The sequence below is a fragment of the Macaca thibetana genome, chromosome 8, assembly GCF_024542745.1.
Source record: "Macaca thibetana thibetana isolate TM-01 chromosome 8, ASM2454274v1, whole genome shotgun sequence".
NCBI lineage: Eukaryota > Metazoa > Chordata > Mammalia > Primates > Cercopithecidae > Macaca > Macaca thibetana.
Genome location: NC_065585.1, coordinates 140,516,932 through 140,540,618, shown reverse-complemented (window position 1 = coordinate 140,540,618; position 23,687 = coordinate 140,516,932). Strand labels below are relative to the sequence as shown.

At 56.9% G+C, this 23,687-nt stretch overlaps 1 protein-coding gene across 5 annotated transcripts in view; it reads left to right on the top strand.

The window, feature by feature from the left end:
- ARHGEF10 (Rho guanine nucleotide exchange factor 10) overlaps positions 1 to 23,687 on the top strand; it is a 145,386-nt gene that overhangs the window by 6,902 nt on the left and 114,797 nt on the right. For 4 of the 5 annotated variants that reach the window (XM_050800194.1, XM_050800197.1, XM_050800195.1 and 1 more), the window contains exon 2: positions 10,669 to 10,752. In XM_050800194.1, the coding sequence (XP_050656151.1) occupies positions 10,716 to 10,752 (37 nt within the window). In that variant the 5' untranslated portion in view covers positions 10,669 to 10,715. Of the gene's footprint in view, positions 1 to 9,971; positions 10,537 to 10,668; positions 10,753 to 23,687 lie in introns of those variants that run through there. The other variant, XM_050800193.1, reaches the window with a different exon arrangement.

Here is a 23,687-nt window from a genome sequence, read left to right as displayed (position 1 = left end):
AGGTCAGCGGAGAACCACGTGGGAAGAAGCCTTGGAGGCTCCACGTGTCAGAGTGGCTGGAAAGGCCACAGGCCAGACCCATGGAGGGACAGTGTGGGAGAGCCACGGAGGGGCCACGCGACAGCTGTAGCAGACAGGGTGATGGACATCCATGGAGGGGCAGTGTGTGGTGGCTGTGGAAGGACAGTGTGACATCTGTGGAGGGATGGTGTGACAGCCACGGAGGGACAGTGGCAGCCGTGGAGGGACAGTGTGACGGCTGTGGAGGGACAGTGGCAGCTGTGGAGGGACGGTGTGACATTTGTGGAGGGACAGTGGCAGCCGTGGAGGGACAGTGTGACGGCTGTAGAGGGACAGTGGCATCCGTGGAGGGACAGTGTGACATTTGTGGAGGGACGGTGTGACATTTGTGGAGAGATGGTGTGACGGCCATGGAGGGACAGTGGCAGCCGTGGAGGGACGGTGTGACGGCCGTGGAGGGACAGTGGCAGCTGTGGAGGGACAGTGTGACATTTGTGGAGGGTCAGTGGCAGCTGTGGAGGGACAGTGTGACATTTGTGGAGGGACAGTGGCAGCTGTGGAGGGATGGTGTGACATTTGTGGAGGGACAGTGGCAGCCGTGGAGGGACGGTGTGATGGCCACGGAGGGACAGTGGCAGCCGTGGAGGGACGGTGTGACATTTGTGGAGGGACAATGTGACATTTGTGGAGGGACGGTGTGACATTTGTGGAGGGACGGTGTGACGGCCGCAGAGGGACAGTGGCAGCTGTGGAGGGACAGTGTGACATTTGTGGAGGGACAGTGGCAGCTGTGGAGGGACAGTGTGACATTTGTGGAGGGACAGTGGCAGCTGTGGAGGGACGGTGTGACATTTGTGGAGGGACAGTGGCAGCCGTGGAGGGACGGTGTGACATTTGTGGAGGGACAGTGGCAGCCATGGAGGGACGGTGTGACATTTGTGGAGGGACGGTGTGATGGCCACGGAGGGACAGTGGCAGCCGTGGAGGGACGGTGTGACATTTGTGGAGGGACAATGTGACATTTGTGGAGGGACGGTGTGACATTTGTGGAGGGACGGTGTGACATTTGTGGAGGGACGGTGTGACGGCCGCAGAGGGACAGTGGCAGCTGTGGAGGGACAGTGTGACATTTGTGGAGGGACAGTGGCAGCCGTGGAGGGACGGTGTGACGGCTGTGGAGGGACAGTGGCAGCCGTGGAGGGACCATGCACAGTGAGTGGTGACCGACTTGGGACGTGAAGGCCGCTCCGTGCTGCTGGGATTGCGGAGCCCTGTGCTGCGGATCATGTACTGCTGTGTGGGTCGTGCACTGCTTGCTCCTGGGCACCTGTACAGGGTGCTCCTGACGGAGTCACTTCTCAGGGTGTTGACTTTCATATCGATGACAGGCGACTTTTTCTCCTTCTCACGATGGGGTCCTATGGGGCTGTGGCCCTGGGTCAGGAGAGCCCTGGAGGATGGCGCATGGCCGGATGGAGTTGGACGGGCGCCCTTCCCGCAGCTGCCTGTGGGAACCAGCAAGCGGGGAGGAGGGGAGGGTGGTGCCCGAGCCTGTGGCCGGGCCGGGCCAGGACTGCGTGTGGGGACAGGAGTCTGTGGAATGCGGTGCTTCCTCCCGGCTGTGGGGCTGGAGGTGCGCGATGGTCGAGGGTGGTTTAGTCCACGCAGGGGGTCCCGTGGCCCCTGCTCTGCTGGTGCCTGAGGGGCAGCTGCGGTCAAGTCACCGCTGTGTTCCACACGAGTCTCCCAAGGGCTCCGAGGGGCGGAGCGTCCGCAGATGCCCGGAGGGGTCGCGGGGCGGGGGGCGCGTTGTGCCCAAGGCTGTGTCGAGGGTCATGTGCAACCGCCCTGCTGTGGACAGAGAGACAGGCAGAGGCAGAGACAGGCAGAGGCAGAGACACAGAGACAGAGAGAGACAGAGACAGAGACACAGAGACAGAGACAGAGACAGAGACAGAGGCAGAGACAGAGAGAGACAGAGACAGAGACACAGAGACAGAGACAGAGACAGAGGCAGAAGCAGAGACACAGAGACAGAGACAGAGACAGAGACAGAGACACAGAGACAGAGACACAGAGACAGAGACAGAGACAGAGGCAGAGACAGAGACAGAGACACAGAGACAGAGACAGAGACAGAGACAGAGACACAGAGACAGAGACAGAGACAGAGACAGAGACACAGAGACAGAGACACAGAGACAGAGACAGAGACAGAGACAGAGACACAGAGACAGAGACAGAGAGACAGAGACAGAGACAGAGGCAGAGACAGAGACAGAGACAGAGACACAGAGACAGAGACACAGAGACAGAGGCAGAGACAGAGACAGAGACAGAGACACAGAGACAGAGACAGAGACAGAGACAGAGACAGAGACACAGAGACAGAGACACAGAGACAGAGACACAGAGACAGAGGCAGAGACAGAGACAGAGACAGAGACACAGAGACAGAGACAGAGACAGAGACAGAGACACAGAGACAGAGACACAGAGACAGAGGCAGAGACAGAGAGAGACAGAGACAGAGACAGAGACACAGAGACAGAGACAGAGACAGAGACAGAGACACAGAGACAGAGACACAGAGACAGAGACAGAGACAGAGGCAGAGACAGAGACAGAGACAGAGACAGAGACAGAGACACAGAGACAGAGACAGAGACAGAGAGAGACAGAGACAGAGGCAGGCTACAGTCCAGGGTCTTCAGCCACTGCTGCTACGTCCACCCCAACCATGGCCCTCACGGCTGCCCCTCGCTCCTCCTTGGCGCCGTTACCGCCTTCGAGCCCCTCAATGGGATTCCCCCCCCGGGATGCCCGCCGTGCTCTCTGGTCTCTTCCTAGCCCCGAGTCAGCCCCCGATCCACGCCAGGCCCCAGGCGGTCCCCAGGCCGCTGCTGCTCCCATGCCCAGCCCGGCTTGCTTCTGGAACCCTTTCCAGTGAGCAGCCTCCTTTTCCCGCAGATCCTGGCCCCACCGCCTTCTTTAGGAAGCCCTCCTGGCTGCTGACCCCGTCCCCAGCTCCCCAGGCTGCTTCCTTGGGAGGGAGTTGTGGCTGGCACCTGCACCTCAGCCTCCACTGCGATGATGGCCCCTCCCCAAGTGCACGGCACACAGTGTTGGGGGGGAGCCGTGTCGGGGCTGCTGGGGGCCCCCCAATGACCACTTCTGCTTAGGGGCACTAGAGAAGGGGAGACAAGCGGACACACGCATCTTCAGCCCCCCTGGGGAAGGGTAACCAGGGCTGGGCTGCCAGCAGCGACTGCAGAGGCCTGGGGCACGCAGCTGTCTGGACACCCCCCTTGCCCATCGGGGTGGACTCTCACGGCGCGGGCAGCTCTGGCCAGATGAGTGGACACTGTGGCGGCGGGTCCGGGGCTGCTCATCCCCTCCCCAGTGTGTGGCGCAGAGAGAGGCACACGTGCTCTGGGCCCGGACGGGCTGATTCTGACCCGGTTAGGAGCTCGTGACTGACCGTTTTATAAAGCCCTTGTGAAACTGAAGGCATTTGCTTCTCTTTTCACCTTTTTTCCCTCTTCTGGGAACGTGCGGCGGCGGGAGAAGGTCCTATGGGGACGGTCTCAGTCTGAGGTGAGCAGAGCATGATGGTGAGAAGGTGGCGGAGGCGGAGACACGGGCCCAGGGAGGACCCTGGGGAGAGGAGCTGCTGGGTGCCACGCGCCCTGAGACTCGGTCACAGCTGTGCTCTGAGGCCAAATCCAGGTGGTCACAAAACACAAACCCAGGACAGCGGCGTTCTCCCGAGTCTTAGAGAAGAAGCTCTTTCCTCCCTCCTTCACTCCGCCTATCCGTCCGTCCATCCCCTTTGTCTCCTCACAGGCCTCTGGAGACATCGGGTAGAAAGGGCTGGCGTGTTTGGCTTGCTGTGGCGTTTGGTTGAGTTAACCATAACGTTCCAGAAGGACTCCCGCTGTAGACTTTGCATCCTTTTACGTTTCTCCCTCATGGATTTATTTCTTGAGTTGGAACCTTATGGATGTGAATCGACCGGGCGCAGAATGCCAGGGCTGCAGGGGTTTCCTGGCTCCCGTGGTGCGTCCGGGGTGGGATGTCCAGAGGCCGTGCAGCCTTGGACACTGGCCACCCAGCACCTGGCTCCCGGCCCCAGGCTCCTGGGCTCTGCTTGGGGCCACTTCACCCTCAGGTGGGAGGACAGAGGAAATGGCCCCGGCATCATTTGCCAGGCGGGTCCGCCGCGACGCTGAGCTCGGCTCGGTCGGGGGGTGCTGGGCGCTGATGGCCCCCGGCCTGTGTCTGGCAAGGCACTGGGACATCCCACGCTCGTGCATTCTGTGGCGTGGACACAGGATGTGGGTGGTTCAGCCTGCCGCCCCCACCTTTGCAGGGCCATGGAGGCCGGAGGAGTGGACGATAGGAAACCGACCAGGGGGCCCAGGATGCTCGAGGCTCGAGTGCCAGACAGGGCTGAGCAGTAAGTGAAGAGCAGGGCACTTCACGGGCACAGAGCCTGTGTCTGCCCCAGGTGCGTCTCTGAAGCCACGCGGCAGCCCTGGGAGTCGGTGCCGTCCCTGTGCAGCGGAGGCCGTGGGGGCACAGGCAGGTCGAGGGCCTCTGTGGCTGGGAAGTTCTGGGCTGGGGCAGATGCAGACAGGCTCCCGGCACAGGCTCCAGCCCTGCCGCCCTGCGGCTGCTTCCCAGGTAGAGGCCCAAGGTCACGGTGACTTCCTCCTGTGCCGGAGTCAGCATGACAGCTCACACGAGCGCGCTCACGCCGTCCTGAAGCACTGACGGTGGAAAGGTGCCCGTGGAACGTCCGTGGGTCTTCAGCCAGCGTCCTTCCCACCCTGCATTCCTCCTGGATGGGCTCCCCTGAGCTGCTTTTGCAGACCGGGATACACGGTGAAAGGCACAAACAGCACGACTGCAGCACAGATGCGGGTGTGTCCCCACAATCATGCTGAACAGTGTCAGGGAGTGCAGTGGCTGTGCTGTCTGTAAACACTTGTGGAAGGCGGGGCTGCGGCCTGACGCACACGGCATGAAACGGTCCTTCAGCCTCGGTGTCTCTGGGCCCCTTCTCTGACTGAATGCATCATCTTTTTGTTTAAAACCACAATCCAGGCTGGGTGCGGTGACTCACGCCTGTAATCCCAGCACTTTGGGAGGCCGAGGCGGGTGGATCACGAGGTCAGGAGATCGAGACTATCCTGGCTAACACGGTGAAACCCCGTCTCTACTAAAAATAAAAAAATTAGCCGGGCATGGTGGCGAGCGCCTATAGTCCCAGCTACTCGGGAGGCTGAGGCAGGAGAATGGCGTGAACCCGGGAGGCGGAGCTTGCTGTGAGCCTAGATTGCGCCACTGCACTCCAGCCTGGGCGACAGAGCGAGACTCCGTCTCAAAAAAAAAAGACACAATCCAAATCCAAATGCACAATGAAATCTTTCATTAAGATGCTTAAATTGGAAAATGACAGCAATCATGAAACAAAGCCTGCAACCCAGGCAGGTGTGAGCTCATGCTGCTGGGGATAGAGTGTTTGGAAGGTGGCCTGCAGCCCGGGCAGGTGTGAGCTCATGCTGCTGGGGATAGAGTGTGTGGAAAGTGGCCTGCAGCCCGGGCAGGTGTGAGCTCATGCTGCTGGGGATAGAGTGTTTGGAAAGTGGCCTGCAGCCCGGGCAGGTGTGAGCTCATGCTGCTGGGGATAGAGTGTGTGGAAAGTGGCCTGCAGCCCGGGCAGGTGTGAGCTCATGCTGCTGGGGATAGAGTGTTTGGAAAGTGGAGTCTTCTGCTCTCTGCCCTCAGGGTCCATCTCATCTGCCCCAGGGCAGGGGTGGGGCCCCAGCCCAGCCCCACCACTGAAAATGATGCCCGTGAGGTCCAGGTGAGTCACCCGTGGGGAGTTGCCCGCCACGTGGGCTGACGCTGCTGGAAGATTGCACAGAGAAGGCAGGCTCTGGACCCCTGGGCTTCAGGGAGCTGGGATGTTTTGTGTGGCCTGGAGGTTCTAGGGACACAGAAACTTCTCACAGCAGGTCTGAGTTGGGGGAGCAGGCTGTGGGGGGAGGAGGCTGTAGGGGGAGGAGTGCGTGCTGCCCTGTGGGGGAGCAGGCTGTGGGGGGAGGAGTGCGTGCTGCCGTGTGGGGGAGCAGGCTGTGGGGGGAGGAGTGCGTGCTGCCATGGGCTGTGTAGGGCGCACAGGCAGCTCTGAGTCCAGAAACAAAGGCGTGGTTTCTGTGTCAGCCCCTGATGTGGTTTGGCTGTGTCCCCAACCAAATCTCAACTTGAATTGTATCTCTCAGAATTCCCACGTGTTGTGGTGGGGACCCAGGGGGAGGTAACCAAATCCTCGGAGCTGGTCTTTCCTGTGCCATTCTCCTGATAGTGAATACGGCCATGAGATCTGATGGGTTTATCAGGGGTTTCCACTTTTGCGTCTTCCTCATTTTTTCTTGCCACCGCCATGTAAGAAGTGCCTCTCACCTCCCACCATGATTCTGAGGCCTCCCCAGCCATGTGGATCTGTAAGTCCAATTAAAACTTTTTGTTCCCAGTCTCAGGTATGTCTTTATCAGCAGCGTGAAAGCGGACTAACACAGCCTCCTAGAAATTTTCCTTCTTAGGAATGCAGTTTTTAAGAGACACTAATTTGGAAGGAAATTTTTGGAGTTTGCAGTGTACCTGACACTTGTGTATGTGTCAGGATGCCGGTGGTAGGGCAACACCTGGGCCAGAGTCTGACAGTCGCTTCCCAGCTGTAGAGCCAGGGGCTGCTGGGCTGCGCCGAGCCTCAGGCGGGGTGGGGACGTGCTTTCTGCACAGGGCTGCCCTGCAGACTTGCAGAGCTGATCCAGGCAGACGCCGTGGTAGCTGCTGGGTGAAGGGTGAGCTGTCACCCTTAAAAAGGGCCAGGCATAAAAAGGAGTAATGCCCAGGCTTGTTCGTCTTTCCGTTGGTCCTAAGATTATCAGTGGAAAAATGAGAAATCAATTTGACTCATTTTTATGCATTTTAGTAGAGAAACAAATAGCATGAATGAGATTTACACAGTGTGGTTAAAAAAATGGAGAGTAAACAACAGGGCTTAAGGAAAAGAATTCTCTGCAGACACAGAAAGCCGTGTGGCTGTCAGGTAGAGCGTGCTAGTGTGGTGTTCGTTGTTGAACAGACGCGGCAGGCGGACGGCTGGTCTTATCCAGGGCAGGAAGGGGGAAGGGTGTGCGTCTGACCCTGCCACTTGCTCACCGCCTTTGCGAACGGAGCGTGGGTCACGAGGGGAGAGCGCTGGTTTTCTCTGAAGCCTGAGGACGCCTGGCTCCTCAGCATTACTAATGTTGGGCAGGTGAATCTGTGAGCTCAGTTTCTTCTGAGGACCTGAGGAATACCACGCGCCTCACCGTGAGTGAAGGTGGTGAGGACTCGGGGTCGTGGGGATGCTGCTTCTCACTCGCCCAGCTGCTCTAGGTACGGTTTCCTCCTCCGTCCCCCCTGAGGACTGCGGAGTTCAAAGGTGTTTGTTCGTTGTCTCCCCTGCAGAGTTCAGGGCATTTATTCATTGCCTGTTCTTTGTATGATGGACGCATCTTTGTCTGTCCTGTTCCCCGAGGTCCTGGTGCACTGTGGAAGGAACAGACGTTGGGCTGGGACCCACTGGGGGTGCCGGGGGGTGCCTGCTGCCTTCCCTTTCTCTAACGGGCCTGGACTCCATCTCCAGCGATCCTGATGTGTGAGATGGCGTTGGCCCTGGTGCCAGCGTCCCAGAGAAAGATATCAACCTAAACTCTTGAGGATTCGTAGCTGTGTTGGAGCATTGTTAATTTTCTTTGTTGGGAGATGCTGTAGCTGTGGAACGTACTCTTCTTCCATCTGGCTCTGAGGCCGCCGCGTCATCCCGGCCAGGCTGACGAATGAAGGCGTCCTCTCCTTCCCACAGCCACCCCGTGCCCGCTCGGCCTGGGGAGAAGCCATCCTCCCTCTGCACTCAGGGCGACAGTCAGCGTCCGGCCCTGCTGCTGTGTGCACGCGGGCGCAGTCCGCTCCAGACCCCACGTGTTCGCTCCTTCAGAGAGCCCGCGCACTCTTCAGCACAGTTGGTGTTGGCTGAATATTTGTTGACTGAGGCTGAACGGTCATTTTAGGTTTTGTCAGGGTCCCAGAGCCAGTGTGGTCCTCTCTGCCTGTGGGATCCGATTGTCGGAAGCATTGATGCCATCTGGTGTGGGGACCGTCCAGCGTGGAAGCCGTCCGGTGTGGATGCTGTCCGGTGTGGGAGCTGTCTGGCGTGGATGCCGTCCGGCGTGGGCACCGTCTGGCATGGGCACCGTCTGGCGTGGGGACCGTCCGACGTGGGCACCGTCTGGCGTGGGCACCATCTGGCGTGGGGACCGTCTGGCGTGGGGACCGTCTGGCGTGGGGACCGTCTAGCGTGTTTGCTGCACTTGTCTCTGAGGATTCCTTCCATGAGCATCATTCTCTCCATTCACCATTGTGGTCCAAGCATGTCTGTCTGACCTTACCTTGGGAATGACAGCTTTCCCTCAAAGGATGATGTCCTTTGTCGTCCCATGGAATCACTGCTGGGGTGCAGAGGGTGGGCACCTCCCGCCTCACGGGTGCACTGGCCGGCACTTGGACCCTGTCTCGTTGCACAGAGAGCTCTCCTGCATGGGCACCCGATGTGGATCCCGTGACTCCCACATATTCCAGGTGGAGTGATTACCTCACTTGCCCGTCTCCCGGCCGGTGGGTGGAAGGGCAGAGATGTGCCATTGGGGCCCAGGCCTGGGCTCGGGGTGCTCGCGTCAGCCACCCTCCGTCGGGGCCCAGGCCGGCTCGGGGTGCTCGCGTCAGCCAGCCGCCCTCAGCTGTAGCCTCGGGTGAGTGTCTCAAGTCTCCCAACCGGTGGTTTCTCCGTTGAAAAATAATAACAGTCCCCACGTCTCGGAGTTGTGCTGGCGAGGTGGACCTAAAAGGAAAAAGCTAGGGTGAAAATACTCTATGTAGAGGATTATTTGGCCGCGTGTGAGGCCTGCAGCCCAGGAGCCTGGATCCAGGCTGCCCTGAAAGCACACTGATGAGCAGCGTCTCCAGGGGGATTTTGGAAAGCAGAAAGGGGGTCAGGGAGGCTGACAGCTGTTTGTCAGGAATTCTCATGAGTGTATGGAAACCATTGGTTTATTGATTAGTGATTACTGTGCATTCTTAAGCTGCAGGGCATGTGACGGGGTCCAGCGCGGCATCACCAGGCTCTTCCCAGCCACTGGGGGCCACTGCAGGCTGCGTTGAGTGAGCACGGGGCTCCCTGGGAGCACAGAGCTGGGAGCAGGGTGTGGCTGCGACTCGTCTGCACAGTCTCGGGGCCTGATGATGTGAAAGGGCTCCCGTCCCTCAGACAGAAGTTCTGCTCTTTTCTCAGCAGTGCATGTTGAGCTACTTGTGCACGTTGTTGGTGAAATGACCTGAAACCAAGGAACTGAGTCTGCAAGGCGCCGAACCATAAGGCCAGGTGCTGGGGATGGGGCGGGGGTGGTGGCATGTGGCCTTATGGCACCTGAGCGAGTCTGGGGGATGGAGGGAGAACAGGTTCAGGGCTGGGAACGCAGGAGGGTGGAAGGGCGGGCACTGGGCTGGGAATGCAGGAGGTGCCACATCTGAGGTTGGGGGCAGGATCCCACTGCCAGCCTCATGGGAAAGCTTCTGAGAGAGCCAGAGCCAGCGGCCAGCTCTGTGACTGGGGTAAGAGAATTCGCTGGCCTGGTGGCGTTCTGGGTGTGTGGTAGGCAGAGCCTGGAGCTCTTGGCACCCTGCCATCCCCTCGCATTCCCCTCATTGAAGAGCACATGAGGCCAGTGACCACCCTGGGTGTGGGCCCGCCTGGCCTCGGAGGAGCTGGCCTGTGGGTGACACTCAGGGACCATGGCCCCTGTGGCCGCGTGTGCTTTTCCTGATGCAGCCGGGGCCTGGGGCTGGTGCCTAGTCCCTGGTGCTGGAGCCGAGGCAGCCAGAGAGTTCCCCGAGGACAGCTTATTTCCCCTGGATGTTTCTGGTGGGAGCCAGGCCTGTGTGTTGTGGTCTTAACATGAGTCACCAGGAACTGGCGTTCCCAGGACTCGGCTGGCATCCAGCTCACACTCAAACTCATGTCCTCAGAGCAGGCAGGGAAACACCAAGCGTAGACAAGAATCACAACAGCAGGCAGGCTGGGACCCAGCCTCGCCCCGAGAGGTTAGCCACGTGTTTACCCGAAGGAGTGGAGAGGGCCGCCAGCGCCGCACCTGATCCCAGCTGAGTCTGGAAGTAACACGTCTGGTTTACATGTTGATTTCTCCCTTTACAATACGGTGGGAAATTCAGCAAGGAGTTGAAGCCAGTGTCAGGTTGGGAGGGCCTGGCCAGCGAATCCAAGTTACAAAATAAACTTCTGGCTACAGTTCAAGGTGAAGTCACTCCAACCCTGAGAAGTCTCTTTTGTTTTGCTCTCGAATGTTGTTTCAAGGGAGATTTACACGTATTCACGACGAATAGGTGGTGAGTCTTCTAATCATGGATCATAATGACAGTTAGTTTCTCCTTTGTGTGGGGTTCTCTGTCGACAGCCCTGCATCTATTGAGTGAGTGTTTATCCACCTGAACGGTGACAAGCAGTGTCTCTCCTTGCAGGAGCTCCTTCCCGTAACAGAGCCGAGAGAGGCGTCTGCAGCTGCAGCATGGACCAGCGAGAGCCCCCGCGTCCCGCTCCTGCAGGTAACAGCACTCGGCGGGTGGCCCTGTGGGTCAGGGCGCGCTGCTGCTCTCATCAAGGACAGGGTACTTTTGGAACCACTGAATTGCTGGTCACTGGGATATGGGGTGGAGTGAGAGCTTCTCGGGAGAAAGAGAAGGTTCCGACGTGACCCGGGCGCCCCCACCCCTGCCTTTTGATGGGGGCGTCCTGGATGAGCCTCTTGCGTTCCTCACAGGTGCTGCTGTGTTGCTCGAGGGGACCTGCTGTCAGCGTCTGAAACTCCCTTCAGGTTCCCCTCAGCCCGACGCAGTCAGACATGGAGCGGGAGGGTGGTTACGGGATGGAGCCTTCCAGTGTTAAAGGCCCTGCTCAGGCTTAGAGCACAGTTTGGCCGTGGCGAGCGCTCGCCCAGTTTCCTTTCCTGCTTCCCTCCTCTACACGGCCGCTGAGGGACAAGCGCGTCCTCTCTACCCATAGGCTCCATAAGGGAGGGCTGCGGTGTAAGATTTCTCTTCATTGTCCCCTCACCCGAGTTAAATTATGGCCAAAAAGACTATGCCAGGGTTGCCGGCTCGCGCTCCAGCCAGTGGAGAAGGTGGACACTGACCGACGTTTCTATGGCAGGTCGTCTGCAGGGCCTGGAGACCTGGCCTCTGTTCTCCCGGGGCCTGCCCGACCACATGGTGCACATGGGCCTGGTGTCCCTTGCAGATCTGGGGGGCGATGAAGCTGTGGAGGTCGGGGAATTAACTGTGTGGGCTCCAGGCCCCTTGGCACTGCGGGTGTGGGTCTTGGGAGATGCCAGGATTTAGTTGTCTGTGCCCTCCCAACTACATGGACACTCTGGGCCCTCAGAGGTTGTAGCTGGAGCAGAAAAGAGGCAGCCTGGAAGTCAGGCTGTTCATAAGCAAGTCAGTCACCAGGGCCTGGTAGATGACAGACAGGAGAATCCAGGGGTCACCGGGGCCTGGTAGATGACAGAGACAGGAGAATTCAGGGGTCTCTGGGGCCTGGTAGACGACAGAGTGAGAGAATCCAGGGGTCACCAGGGCCTGGTAGATGACAGAGACAGGAGAATCCAGGGGTCACCGGGGCCTGGTAGACGACAGACAGGAGAATCCAGGGGTCACCAGGGCCTGGTAGATGACAGACAGGAGAATCCAGGGGTCACCGGGGCCTGGTGGATGACAGACAGGAGAATCCAGGGGTCACAGGGCCTGGTGGATGACAGACAGCAGAATTCAGGGGTCACCGGGGCCTGGTGGATGACAGAGATGCGAGAATCCAGGGGTCACCGGGGCCTGGTGGCAGATGACAGAGGTGAGAGAATCCAGGGGTGAGCAGTGGCCACCCCAGAAACAGCCTGTGACACTGCAGGGGCCAGAAGGGACCCCCACTCCTGCTGCTGGGGGTCTGCGCTGGGGAACCAGGCCTGGAAGTCCAGCTCTTGGAGTTGTCCAGAGCCGAAAGACCACGGGGTATGAGACCCAGTACCGGGAACCCGAGGCCACGGCCCCACTGCTTCCCTTCTGGGGGTGACGTCGGCTGGTCTCCTTGCCATGGTGCTCATTGTCACCCCAGCTTCACTCACTTGTGGATTGCTGGCATTCAGGCTCTGCCAGACTAGGTCGTTTTAATTGAAGATGAGGCCAGGCACCATAGCTCACACCTGTTACGCCAGCACTTTGGGAAACTAAGGTGGGTGAATCACTTGAGCCCAGGAGTTTGAGACCAGCTTGGGCAACATAGTGAGACCCCATCTCTGCAAAAAGAATAAGATAATAATAATTAGTTGTGCATAATGGTGCATGCCTGTAGTCCCAGCTACTCATGAGGCTGAGGTGGCAGGTTCACTTGAGCACGGGAAGTTGAGGCTGCAGTGAGCCGAGATTGTGCCACTGAACTCCAGCCTGGGTGGTGGGAGTGAGACCCTGTCTGAAAAATAAAAGTGGAAAATGAGGCAGAGAGCAAAATCTTTTATTGTTTTTCATTCCTATCAAATGAGATGAGGCCCCGGCAAAGCAGGGCAGTGGGTGTCATCCTGTGGCCTCATCCTCCGGGGGCCCTCTTTGGGTGACCATCCCTGCAAGGGCCCCTCCCACCTCCCTGCTTTCTTTTTGGCATTTCATGGAAATGAGTGGTTGTCTCGGATAGTTTTCTGTTTGAAGGCGTGGGCACCAGATCTTGTGTGCTTTTCTGTTACCTCCCCTCCTTCCCACACGCAAAGACGGGAAACCATTAATACGGTGCTTTGACATGCCCAGGAGGCAGGTACGGTTGTTGGGGAAAGTTAAAAATAAAAGAAAGGCCGGGAAGTTGTCCCTGCAGGTAAGTGTCCAGGAATGTGGAGGACGTCGGGCCCGTTCAGAATCCCACGGCGGATGGATGCTGCCTTTCCCCTGTTTTGCCCACTGTTTCAAAGAAGGCGGAAACCCCGTTTTGTCATTAAATGTGTCTCCGGCATTTGCTGACGTCGTCATCAGTCCTGGCTAGTGCCTGGCACCCTGAGGAGCTCTGTCCAGCGGTACCACCACCTGGATTGGATGAAATGCCCAACCACAGTCTTCACGACCAGAACTGGCTCTCTGCCCAGCGGTGCCACCACCTGGATTGGACGAAATGCCCACCCACCCACGGTCTTCACGACCAGACTGGCTCTCTGAAAGGTCCCTGGCCCCACAGCACTCCACCTTGGTAGTTGTCCTAATTAGAGACATGGCCTCTGATGGAGGCAGGACTCGGGGTGCCCAGGGTTACCAGCAGCTGGTGTTGCTCCCTGCAGCAGGTCGCACCTCTCCTGGGGCTGCACAGCCCCTCCCTCTGCCCAGATCTCGGCCCAGAGTATGACAGGCCCATGCCCTCTGGGTGCAGCTGGACTGGCCAGGCCGCCCTTGGGCCAAGGCCCACTGGATCCAGCCTCAGGGCTTGTTGCTAACTCCAGGCTGCAGGAATGTGGAAATCTCCACAGTTTGCCACTGTTAACATTTCACCCAGGAGGGTGTCCTCGGGAGACCCTGGCAGGAGCCCAGGAGCCTTGGAGGTGCTGAGGAGCCGCCCTAGCCCTCTGTCGGGTGGGGAGCGAGGCGCTCTGTGGGGTGGGGAGCGAGGCGTCTCTGTGGGGCGGGGAGCGAGGCCCCTGTCCTTGCCGACAGGCCACGTGATCTTGGACTTTGATTCAGAAAGCCACCGTTTAATGACAGTGCTGTGGCTCGTAAACTTAGGTAAGTTTCTAGCCAATAACTTTTATGACAAATAGAAATAGGGATAATGGCCTGGGGTCTCTTTCTGAGGATTCTGTGGTACTTTAATTGTAATTTCCCCCATTATTAAGTAAACTGTGCACTGAAAAGTGCCCCTGAAGATCAGGATGCGGCAGGAGATTACTGCGACCTCAGTTCTTCCCTGCGCTTGGACACAGTTGGTGCTGGTACGTTAGATCATCACTTCTCCGGTTTTTTTCCCCATGTTTCTTTTCTACATAGTCGTAGTCATTGAATATAAATTTTTAACTTTTTTTCTGAGACAGAGTCTGGCTCTCTTGCCCAGGCTGGAGTGAAGCAGTGTGAGCTTGGCTCACTGCAACCTCTGCTTCCTGGGTTCAAGGATTCTCCTGCCTCAGCCTCCTAAGTAGCTGGGATTATAGACACCTGCCACCACGCCCAACTAATTTTTGTATTTTTAGTAGAGACAGTGTTTCACCACGTTGGCCAGGCTGGTCTTGAACTCCTGACCTCAAGTGATCTGCCTACCTTGGCCTCCCGAAGTGATGGGATTACAGGCGGGAGCCACCACATGTGGCCTGACTTTTAACATTTTGAGTGTACATTTTTATACTGGCTTTAACATTTTTATTTGTGAGCATTTTCCAGGCTTCATAAGTGTCCTTCTCAGTGGCTGCCCTCGGGGCCTCCTGGCAGGGGTGCTATTATGTGTTCCAGTGGAATCATTCCTTAGTCCATGCCCATTCCTCACCTTTATCAGGTCCCTGTGCCTTCTCCATAAATGTCCTTGGCAGCAAGTCAAGTCATCACAAGGTGAAGTGGTGTTTGTGAGGCAGCTTGTGAACCAGGAAAGATTTCAGGCTCTACTGCCCAGCTTCTGGGATTTAAATGTTGACTCTGAGGTGTGTGATCTGGTGACCTAAGCAGCCTTCAGTTTCCATCATTCCTGGAACAAACAGAACCCCTCTCATAAGTTTGGGGAGGATTTGACAAGTTAGCATCTCTAAAGTACTTAGACCTAGCTGGTAAGCACTTAGCAAGTCCATTCAGAAGTTGATCTGGGATTTCTCAGAATGCAAAACAGTCACACTGCCAGCTAAAGCCTTTCTCTAATTAGTAGCAAAATTCCAATGCAAATTATGTTCAGGCAAAAGAAATCAGTACAATTGGCATGTTAATGTTGGTTCACAAAAAATCATTTACCAAATACCTGGTAACTTCCGTAATGAGCTCAGACAGATGCCAGCACCCACACTGGCATCGTCTCTGGGGGCAGCATTGTTTCTAGGGGATGGACTGTTTCTGGGGGATGGACTGTTTCTGGGGATGGACTGTTTCTGGGGGATGGACTGTTTCTGGGGATGGACTGTTTCTGGGGGATGGACTGTTTCTGGGGATGGACTGTTTCTGGGGGATGGACTGTTTCTGGGGATGGACTGTTTCTGGGGGGTGGACTGTTTCTGGGGGATGGACTGTTTCTGGGGATGGACTCTTTCTGGGGATGGACTCTTTCTGGGGATGGACTCTTTCTGGGGGATGGGCTGTTTCTGGGGGATGGACTGTTTCTGGGGATGGACTGTTTCTGGGGGATGGACTGTTTCTGGGGATGGACTGTTTCTGGGGGATGGACTGTTTCTAGGGGATGGACTGCATTCTCTGGGGGATGGACTTGTTTTTGGGGATGGACTGTTTTGGGGGGATGGACTGTTTCTGGGGATGGACTGTTTCTGGGGGATGGACTGTTTCTGGGGGATGGACTGTTTCTGGGGATGGACTGTTTCTGGGGATGGACTGTTTCTGGGGATGGACTGTTTCTGGGGGATGGACTGTTTCTGGGGATGGGACTGTCTCTGGGGATGGACTGTTTCTGGGGATGGACTGTTTCTGGGGGATGGACTGTTTCGGGGGATGGACTGTTTCTGGGGGGGGATGGACTGTTTCTGGGGGATGGACTGTTGCTGGGGATGGACTGTTTCTGGGGGGGCTGTCTCTGGGGATGGACTGTTTCTGGGGATGGACTGTTTCTAGGGGATGGGTGGACTGTTTCTGGGGGATGGACTGTTTCTGGTGGATGGACTGTTTCTGGGAGATGGACTGTTTCTGGGGATGGACTGTTTCTGGGGGTGGACTCTTTCTGGGGGTGGACTCTTTCTGGGTGATGGGCTGTTTCTGGGGATGGACTGTTTCTAGGGGATGGACTGTTTCTGGGGGATGGACTGTTTCTGGGGGATGGACTGTTGCTGGGGAGTAGACTGTCTCTGGGGATGGGCTGTCTCTGGGGATGGACTGTTTCTAGGGGATGGACTGTTTCTGGGGGATGGACTGTTTCTGGGGGAAGGACTGTTTCTGGGGATGGACTGTTTCTGGGGGATGGACTGTTTCTGGGGATGGACTGTTTCTGGGGATGGACTGTTTCTGGGGATGGATTGTTTCTGAGGGATGGACTGTTTCTGGGGATGGACTCTTTCTGGGGGATGGACTCTTTCTGGGGGATGGGCTGTTTCTGGGGATGGACTGTTTCTGGGGGATGGACTGTTTCTGGGGATGGACTCTTTCTGGGGATGGACTCTTTCTGGGGGTGGACTCTTTCTGGGGATGGGACTGTTTCTGGGGATGGACTGTTTCTAGGGGATGGACTGTTTCTGGGGGATGGACTGTTTCTGGGGGATGGACTGTTGCTGGGGAGTAGACTGTCTCTGGGGATGGGCTGTTTCTGGGGATGGGCTGTTTCTGGGGATGGACTGTTTCTGGGGGATGGACTGTTTCTGCGGGATGGACTGTTTCTGGGGATGGACTGTTAATGGGGATGGATTGTTTCTGAGGGATGGACTGTTTCTGGGGGATGGACTGTTTCTGCTGAGGCCTCCTTCAGCACAAGCAGCTACAAACCACAGTGACACCCAGAGCCAAGAAGTGGTTATGAATAGCCTCTTGTGGACGAAGCTGTTTGCAGCCTGGTGGTTTTTAAAGGACTTTACTTTAAACAATAGAGTTAAAAAATAAGGAGCCTTCATTCGAAATAAGAGAAAATCGTATCCTGAGTTAAACCTTCATATTAGAATCAAATATGCTCTTCAAAGCCCCAGGAAAAACAATGCTTAGCTTTTATCTCTTAACTTAAAAAATGAGTATTACTTTAATCTTGTTCTCAGTGTGTTCATCATTGCATGTCTTTAAAAGTTCTTTATGGACTTGGAACAGTCAGAGCGCTGTCTGCCCACGAGGGAAGGCAGCCCGGGAATGAGTGGCCTGCTTCTCCAGGGCTGGCTGCCAGTTCTCTCCTACTCAGGGTGCTGGGGCCAGAGCTACCAGGTCTTGGTAGCTTGTGGAATAAATATTTCCCTAAAGAAAACAGAAAATTGAAGTGTTCCCTGCATCTTCTTTTGCTTTATGCGTATTGTATTTGTCGTCTTCTCTTCAGTGTCTTTGTGAAGAGGTACGCTGGGTCCTCCGTCTTAGTCCTCACGTTAAATGGCTTTGTACGCACCACACGGCCTTTCCTACTCATTGCAACGTGCCCGAGGGAGGGATTCTTTCCATTCTGTGCTTCCTTTCTATAGACGAGGGATGGGGTCTCGTGGCCAGTAAGCAAAGTTTGAACCCAGCTCTCTGACTCCAGAAGCCGTTCTCTCATCCACGACTCTGTACTTAGCATTTCTCGTGTAGACTTGTCCAGGGGCTTCAGAATAACACAGCAGGATGGGAGACGTGCCGCGCCGTGACGGGCGTATCGTGGTTTCTGTTTGTTGTTAATTCAGTGGATATTGAGTGAAGCTACATTTTGGGTATTACAAATGATTTACAGTTTATAATCTAAATTGGGTAATTAAAAAAATTATAATGCATGTTAACTGTAGAATAAAAACTAAAATATAGACAAGTCATGAAAAAGAAAATATTTCACCTCTGGGAGATTGGTACTGTTAAAATTTTAGTGAATATTCTTCCAGTATTTTAGAAGTAGTCTTCTTTTTTTTCCCCTTGAAGCAAACTTTTAAATGCCGTTAATGTAAGTGATAGTGTCTGCATGGATAAGTTTCAAACATTAGCAGTTTTTCCCCTGACAAACCTGGGCTCCTCATGTTTTTATATGCATAGTTTATTTAAAATGAGAGATTAAGTTTTTTTGTTTATAGCTTTATTAAGATATAATTCATATCTTAGTACCATTTACCTATTCAAATTGTAAAGCTCAGTGGCCTTTAGTGTATTCGCAAGTATGTAGGGCCATCACACAACCAGTGCTAGTCACCCCCAGAGGCCACTCCCCACCCCAGACAGAGGGTGACTACGTTTTAAACTAAACTTAGATACTTTCTTCATACCCTTTTGCTCATTAAGAAAAGATCACTTAAAACTAACTTCGAATTAGAAGAGCCAAAATCCAGAGCACAGACGGGAGATGCTGAGGAGGCCGTGGGGCAGCCGCGTGGACACAGACGGGAGATGCTGAGGAGGCCGTGGGGCGGCCGCGTGGACACAGACCGGAGATGCTGAGGAGGCCGTGGGGCGGTTGCGTGGGCACAGACGGGAAATGCTGAGGAGGTTGTGGGGCGGCCGCGTGGACACAGACGGGAGATGCTGAGGAGGTTGTGGGGCGGCCGCGTGGACACAGATGGGAAATGCTGAGGAGGTTGTGGGGCGGCCGCGTGGACACAGACAGGAAATGCTGAGGAGACCGTGGTGTGGTTGCGTGGACACAGACGGGAGATGCTGAGGAGGGAGTGAGGCGGCCGCGTGGGCACAGACGGGAAATGCTGAGGAGGTTGTGGGGTGGCCGCGTGGACACAGACGGGAAATGCTGAGGAGGTTGTGGGGCGGCCACGTGGACACAGACGGGAAATGCTGAGGAGGTTGTGGGGCAGCCACGTGGGCACAGACCAGAGATGCTGAGGAGGGCGTGGGGCGGCCGCGTGGACACAGACGGGAAATGCTGAGGAGGCTGTGGGGCGGCCGCGTGGACACAGACGGGAAATGCTGAGGAGGTTGTGGGGCGGCTGCGTGGACACAGACGGGAAATGCTGAGGAGACCGTGGTGTGGTTGCGTGGGCACAGACGGGAGATGCTGAGGAGGTTGTGGGGCGGCCGCGTGGGCACAGACGGGAAATGCTGAGGAGGTTGTGGGGCGGCCGCGTGGGCACAGACGGGAGATGCTGAGGAGGTTGTGGGGCGGCCGCGTGGACACAGACGGGAAATGCTGAGGAGGTTGTGGGGCGGCCGCGTGGACACAGACGGGAGATGCTGAGGAGGTTGTGGGGCGGCCGCGTGGACACAGACGGGAAATGCTGAGGAGGTTGTGGGGCGGCCGCGTGGACACAGACGGGAGATGCTGAGGAGGTTGTGGGGCGGCCGCGTGGGCACAGACGGGAAATGCTGAGGAGACCGTGGTGTGGTTGCGTGGGCACAGACGGGAAATGCTGAGGAGGTTGTGGGGCGGCCGCGTGGGCACAGACGGGAAATGCTGAGGAGGTTGTGGGGCGGCCGCGTGGGCACAGACGGGAAATGCTGAGGAGGTTGTGGGGGCGGCCGCGTGGGCACAGACGGGAAATGCTGAGGAGGTTGTGGGGCGGCCGCATGGGCACAGACGGGAGATGCTGAGGAGGTTGTGGGGCGGCCGCGTGGGCACAGACGGGAGATGCTGAGGAGGTTGTGGGGCGGCCGCGTGGACACAGACGGGAGATGCTGAGGAGGTTGTGGGGCGGCCGCGTGGACACAGACGGGAGATGCTGAGGAGGGCGTGGGGCGGCCGCGTGGGCACAGACGGGAGATGCTGAGGAGGTTGTGGGGCGGCCGCGTGGGCACAGACGGGAAATGCTGAGGAGGTTGTGGGGCGGCCGCGTGGGCACAGACCAGAGATGCTGAGGAGGGTGTGGGGCGACCCTGTGGGAAGGCAGTTTGGTGGCTTCTTCAAAGCTGAGCAATTCCTCCCGTGTGGTCCGCGGCCATGCCCGGCATATTTATCCAAATGAGTTGAAAACTTAATGTCCACTCAATACCTGCACACATGGGTGTCGACAGCAGCTTTATTCGTAATCACCAGAACCGAGAAGCAGCCGTGATGCCCTCAGGAGGCGAATGGATGGGTGTAAACCGGGCGCACTCAGACAATGGACAGTCAGTGCTCGGAAGAAACGAGCTGCCAAGCTGTGAGAAGACATGGAGGAGCCTTAGATGCATCTTACGGAGCAAGAGAAGCCAACCTGAAAAGGCTGCGTGCACACGGTGCGATTCCAACCACATGACATTCTAGAAAACAGAACTGTAGAGACAGTAACAAGATCAGTGGTTGCCAGGGGTTTGCGGGAGGGAAGGATGATAGGTGGAGCACAGGTGAGTTTTAGGGCCACGAAATTCCTTGATAATGGTGCATGCATGTCTTTACACGCTTATCCAAACCCATAGAAGGCACAGCACCCAGAGCGAGCCGTCACGCACACCGTGGGCTGTAGTTAGGGACAGTACCTCAGTGTTGGGTCCTCAGTTGTAACAAGCATTCCACTCTGGCGGGGGATGGGGGATAGTGCTGGAGGCTCTCTGTAGGGGCAGGGAGTATATGAGAACTCTCTGGACCTTCCTCTCAATTTTCCTGGGAACCTAAAACTTCTCTAAAAAGTTGTATCTCTTAAAAGTAACCAAACTGGATTGGGCATGTTGGCTCATGCCTGTAATCCCAGCACTTTGGGAGCCGAGGCAGGAGGATCCCTTCCGTTCAGGAGTTTGAGACCAGCCTGGGCAACACAGTGCTACCTCATCTCTACTAAAAATATAAAACTTTAGCTGGTTGTGGTGGCTCATGCCTGTAGTCCCAGCTGCTCAGGAGGCTGAGGTGGGAGGATTGCTTGAGCCCAGGAGGTCAAGGCTGCAGTGAGCTGTGATCACAACACCGCACTCCAGCGCAGGCAACAGAGCATGACTCTGTCTCAAAAAAAAAAAAAAAATCATAATAACCGGCAGAAATGAATCTCTGCTTCGGACCATATGAAGACAGGCACAAGCAGAGGGGCCCAGTGGGTGTGGGGGCGGCTCTCAGGCTCAGACAGGCCATTAGCTGTCTTGATAGCTCGAGACTCAGGCCTGCGAGGTCCACTAGGCTCAGGTGTCTACAAAACTTAGGATTGATAAGAATTAAATAACAGGAACAAGTGAGGCCCTTGGTCACACTGGCCACCCCGAGTACAACGGCCATGCGTGACTCGAGCTGTCCTGTGGGCCCTGTAGAACCTCTCCGTCGTCCTGGAGAGAGCCGGGGAGCAGCACTGTTTCTGTCCTGTGGGCTCAGTAGAACCTCTCCATCGTCCTGGAGAGAGCCGGGGAGCAGCACTGTTTCTGTCCTGTGGGCCCTCTAGAACCTCTCCATCCTCCTGGAGAGAACCGGGGAGCAGCTCCGTTTCTGTCCTGCGGGCCCTCTAGAACCTCTCCATCCTCCTGGAGAGAACCGGGGAGCAGCTCCGTTTCTGTCCTGTGGGCCCTGTAGAACCTCTCCGTCGTCCTGGAGAGAGCCGGGGAGCAGCTCCGTTTCTGTCCTGAGGGCTCGGTAGAACCTCTCCGTCGTTCTGGAGAGAGCCGGGGAGCAGCACCGTTTCTGTCCTGAGGGCCCTCTAGAACCTCTCCATCGTCCTGGAGAGAGCCGGGGAGCAGCTCCGTTTCTGTCCTGAGGGCCCTCTAGAACCTCTCCGTCGTCCTGGAGAGAGCCGGGGAGCAGCTCCGTTTCTGTCCTGCGGGCCCTCTAGAACCTCTCCGTCGTCCTGGAACCTCAACCTGAGAGAGAACCGGGGAGCAGCACTGTTTCTGTCCTGAGGGCCCTCTAGATCTCTCCATCGTCCTGGAGAGAACCGGGGCGCAGCACCATTTCCAGCAGCAGCATTTTAAAGATGGGACTATCAGGTAACTTCCTCACCCTTTTTTGCATATAAACTAAAATGGGCATAGTCATATTATGCCATAATAATTGGAAACATAATGTTTCTTAAGGTTTTCTATTTCATAACTTGTTTTAGAAATGTGTGCCTCAATTGATGAGCCAATTACCTGCATACCGACAAGTGTAAATAGGTTGGTAAGAAGTCAGTGCCACCAAGGCAGCCCCAGTGGCCCTGCCGTGACAGAAACAGTCGGAATCCTGAGGCTCAAATGGCTGCTGCTGTCGGTCAGCATTAGGGCCATCCTGTCAAGCTGCTGGTGACCCACAAGGGCCGGCCCCTGAGTGCAGCAGAGCCTGCGGTTCTCCTGGAAAGTGCAGCTGTGGCCAGAGGGTAGCCTGTCCTGGGCAGGCCAGAGGAGAGGGTCAGGGGAAGAATAGTTCCCCAAACCCAAAGGCCTGGTTAGATTTGTAGATTTGGGCCGGGCACTGGCAGGTGGTTAGATCTGGGCCGGGCACTGGCGGGTGGTTAGATCTGGGCCAGGTGCTGGCGGGTGGTTAGATCTGGGCCGGGCACTGGCGGGTGGTTAGATCTGGGCCAGGTGCTGGCGGGTGGTTAGATCTGGGCCGGGCCCTGGTGGATGATAGATCTGGGCCGGGATCTGAGGGGTGGTTAGATCTGGGCCGTGCACTGGTGGATGATAGATCTGGGCCGGGATCTGAGGGGTGGTTAGATCTGGGCCGTTCGCTGGTGGATGATTAGATCTGGGCCGAGCACTGGTGGATGATTAGATCTGGGCCAGGCGCTGGTGGATGATTAGATCTGGGCTGGGCGCTGAGGGGTGGTTAGATCTGGGCCGTGCGCTGGTGGATGATTAGATCTGGGCTGGGCACTGGCGGGTGGATATTTCTGGGCCGGGCGCTGGCGGGTGGTTAGATCTGGGCTGGGCGCTGAGGGGTGGTTAGATCTGGGCCGGGCGCTGGAGGGGTGGTTAGATCTGGGCTGGGCGCTGGTGGGTGGTTAGATCTGGGCTGGGCGCTGGCGGGTGGTTAGATCTGGGCCAGGCGCTGGTGGATGATAGATCTGGGCTGGGCTCTGAGGGGTGGTTAGATCTGGGCCGGGCGCTGGCGGGTGGTTAGATCTGGGCCGGGCGCTGGTGGGTGGTTAGATCTGGGCCGGGTGCTGGCGGGTGGTTAGATCTGGGCTGGGCGCTGGTGGATGATAGATCTGGGCCGGGCGCTGGCGGGTGGTTAGATCTGGGCCGGGCGCTGGCGGGTCGGCATGGGCTGCACTGCCGTCTGTGTTTCCTGCTCCATGTCACGGCCTTCACGCGTGACTCTCAGAACCTCCCGTCCTGCGTGTGCGGCAGGGGCACAGAGCCTCTCCCCAGCTGCAGCCCTGCCCAGGCCCCCTTCCCTGCTTCCCTGCCATGCTGCCTACCCAGGGTGCCGGGCCCTTCCCGCCCACCTCCTGGGCTCCACAGGGACTAGTGGGTGGAGGACAGTGGGCTGTGGTGTGTCCACGAATGACGGCTACACTGCAGATTCCTCATCAGCTTTTTGAAACACCCATGTCATCTCAAACTACAACACGTTTTATCTCCCGAGATGCTTTCAGCCGCCCTTGATCATTTTTTTCTAGTTTGCAAATTGTGGTTTTTCTCATCAGTGTTCTCCTTCAGCCGAATGGCTCAGCTCTGAAGCTGGGCTTTTGAGGAGCAGGAATTCCTTCTGTGGCTGCAGCAGGAGTGTTGTGGGAACCGACCGGCCCAGCTTGCCTGGCTCCCGCCAGGGCCCTGAGGATGACACACGACCTTTTGTGTTGCAAAGGGCTTGGCTGAGCTTGCGGGGAAGGGGGAGGCCTCCTGGGCTGCAG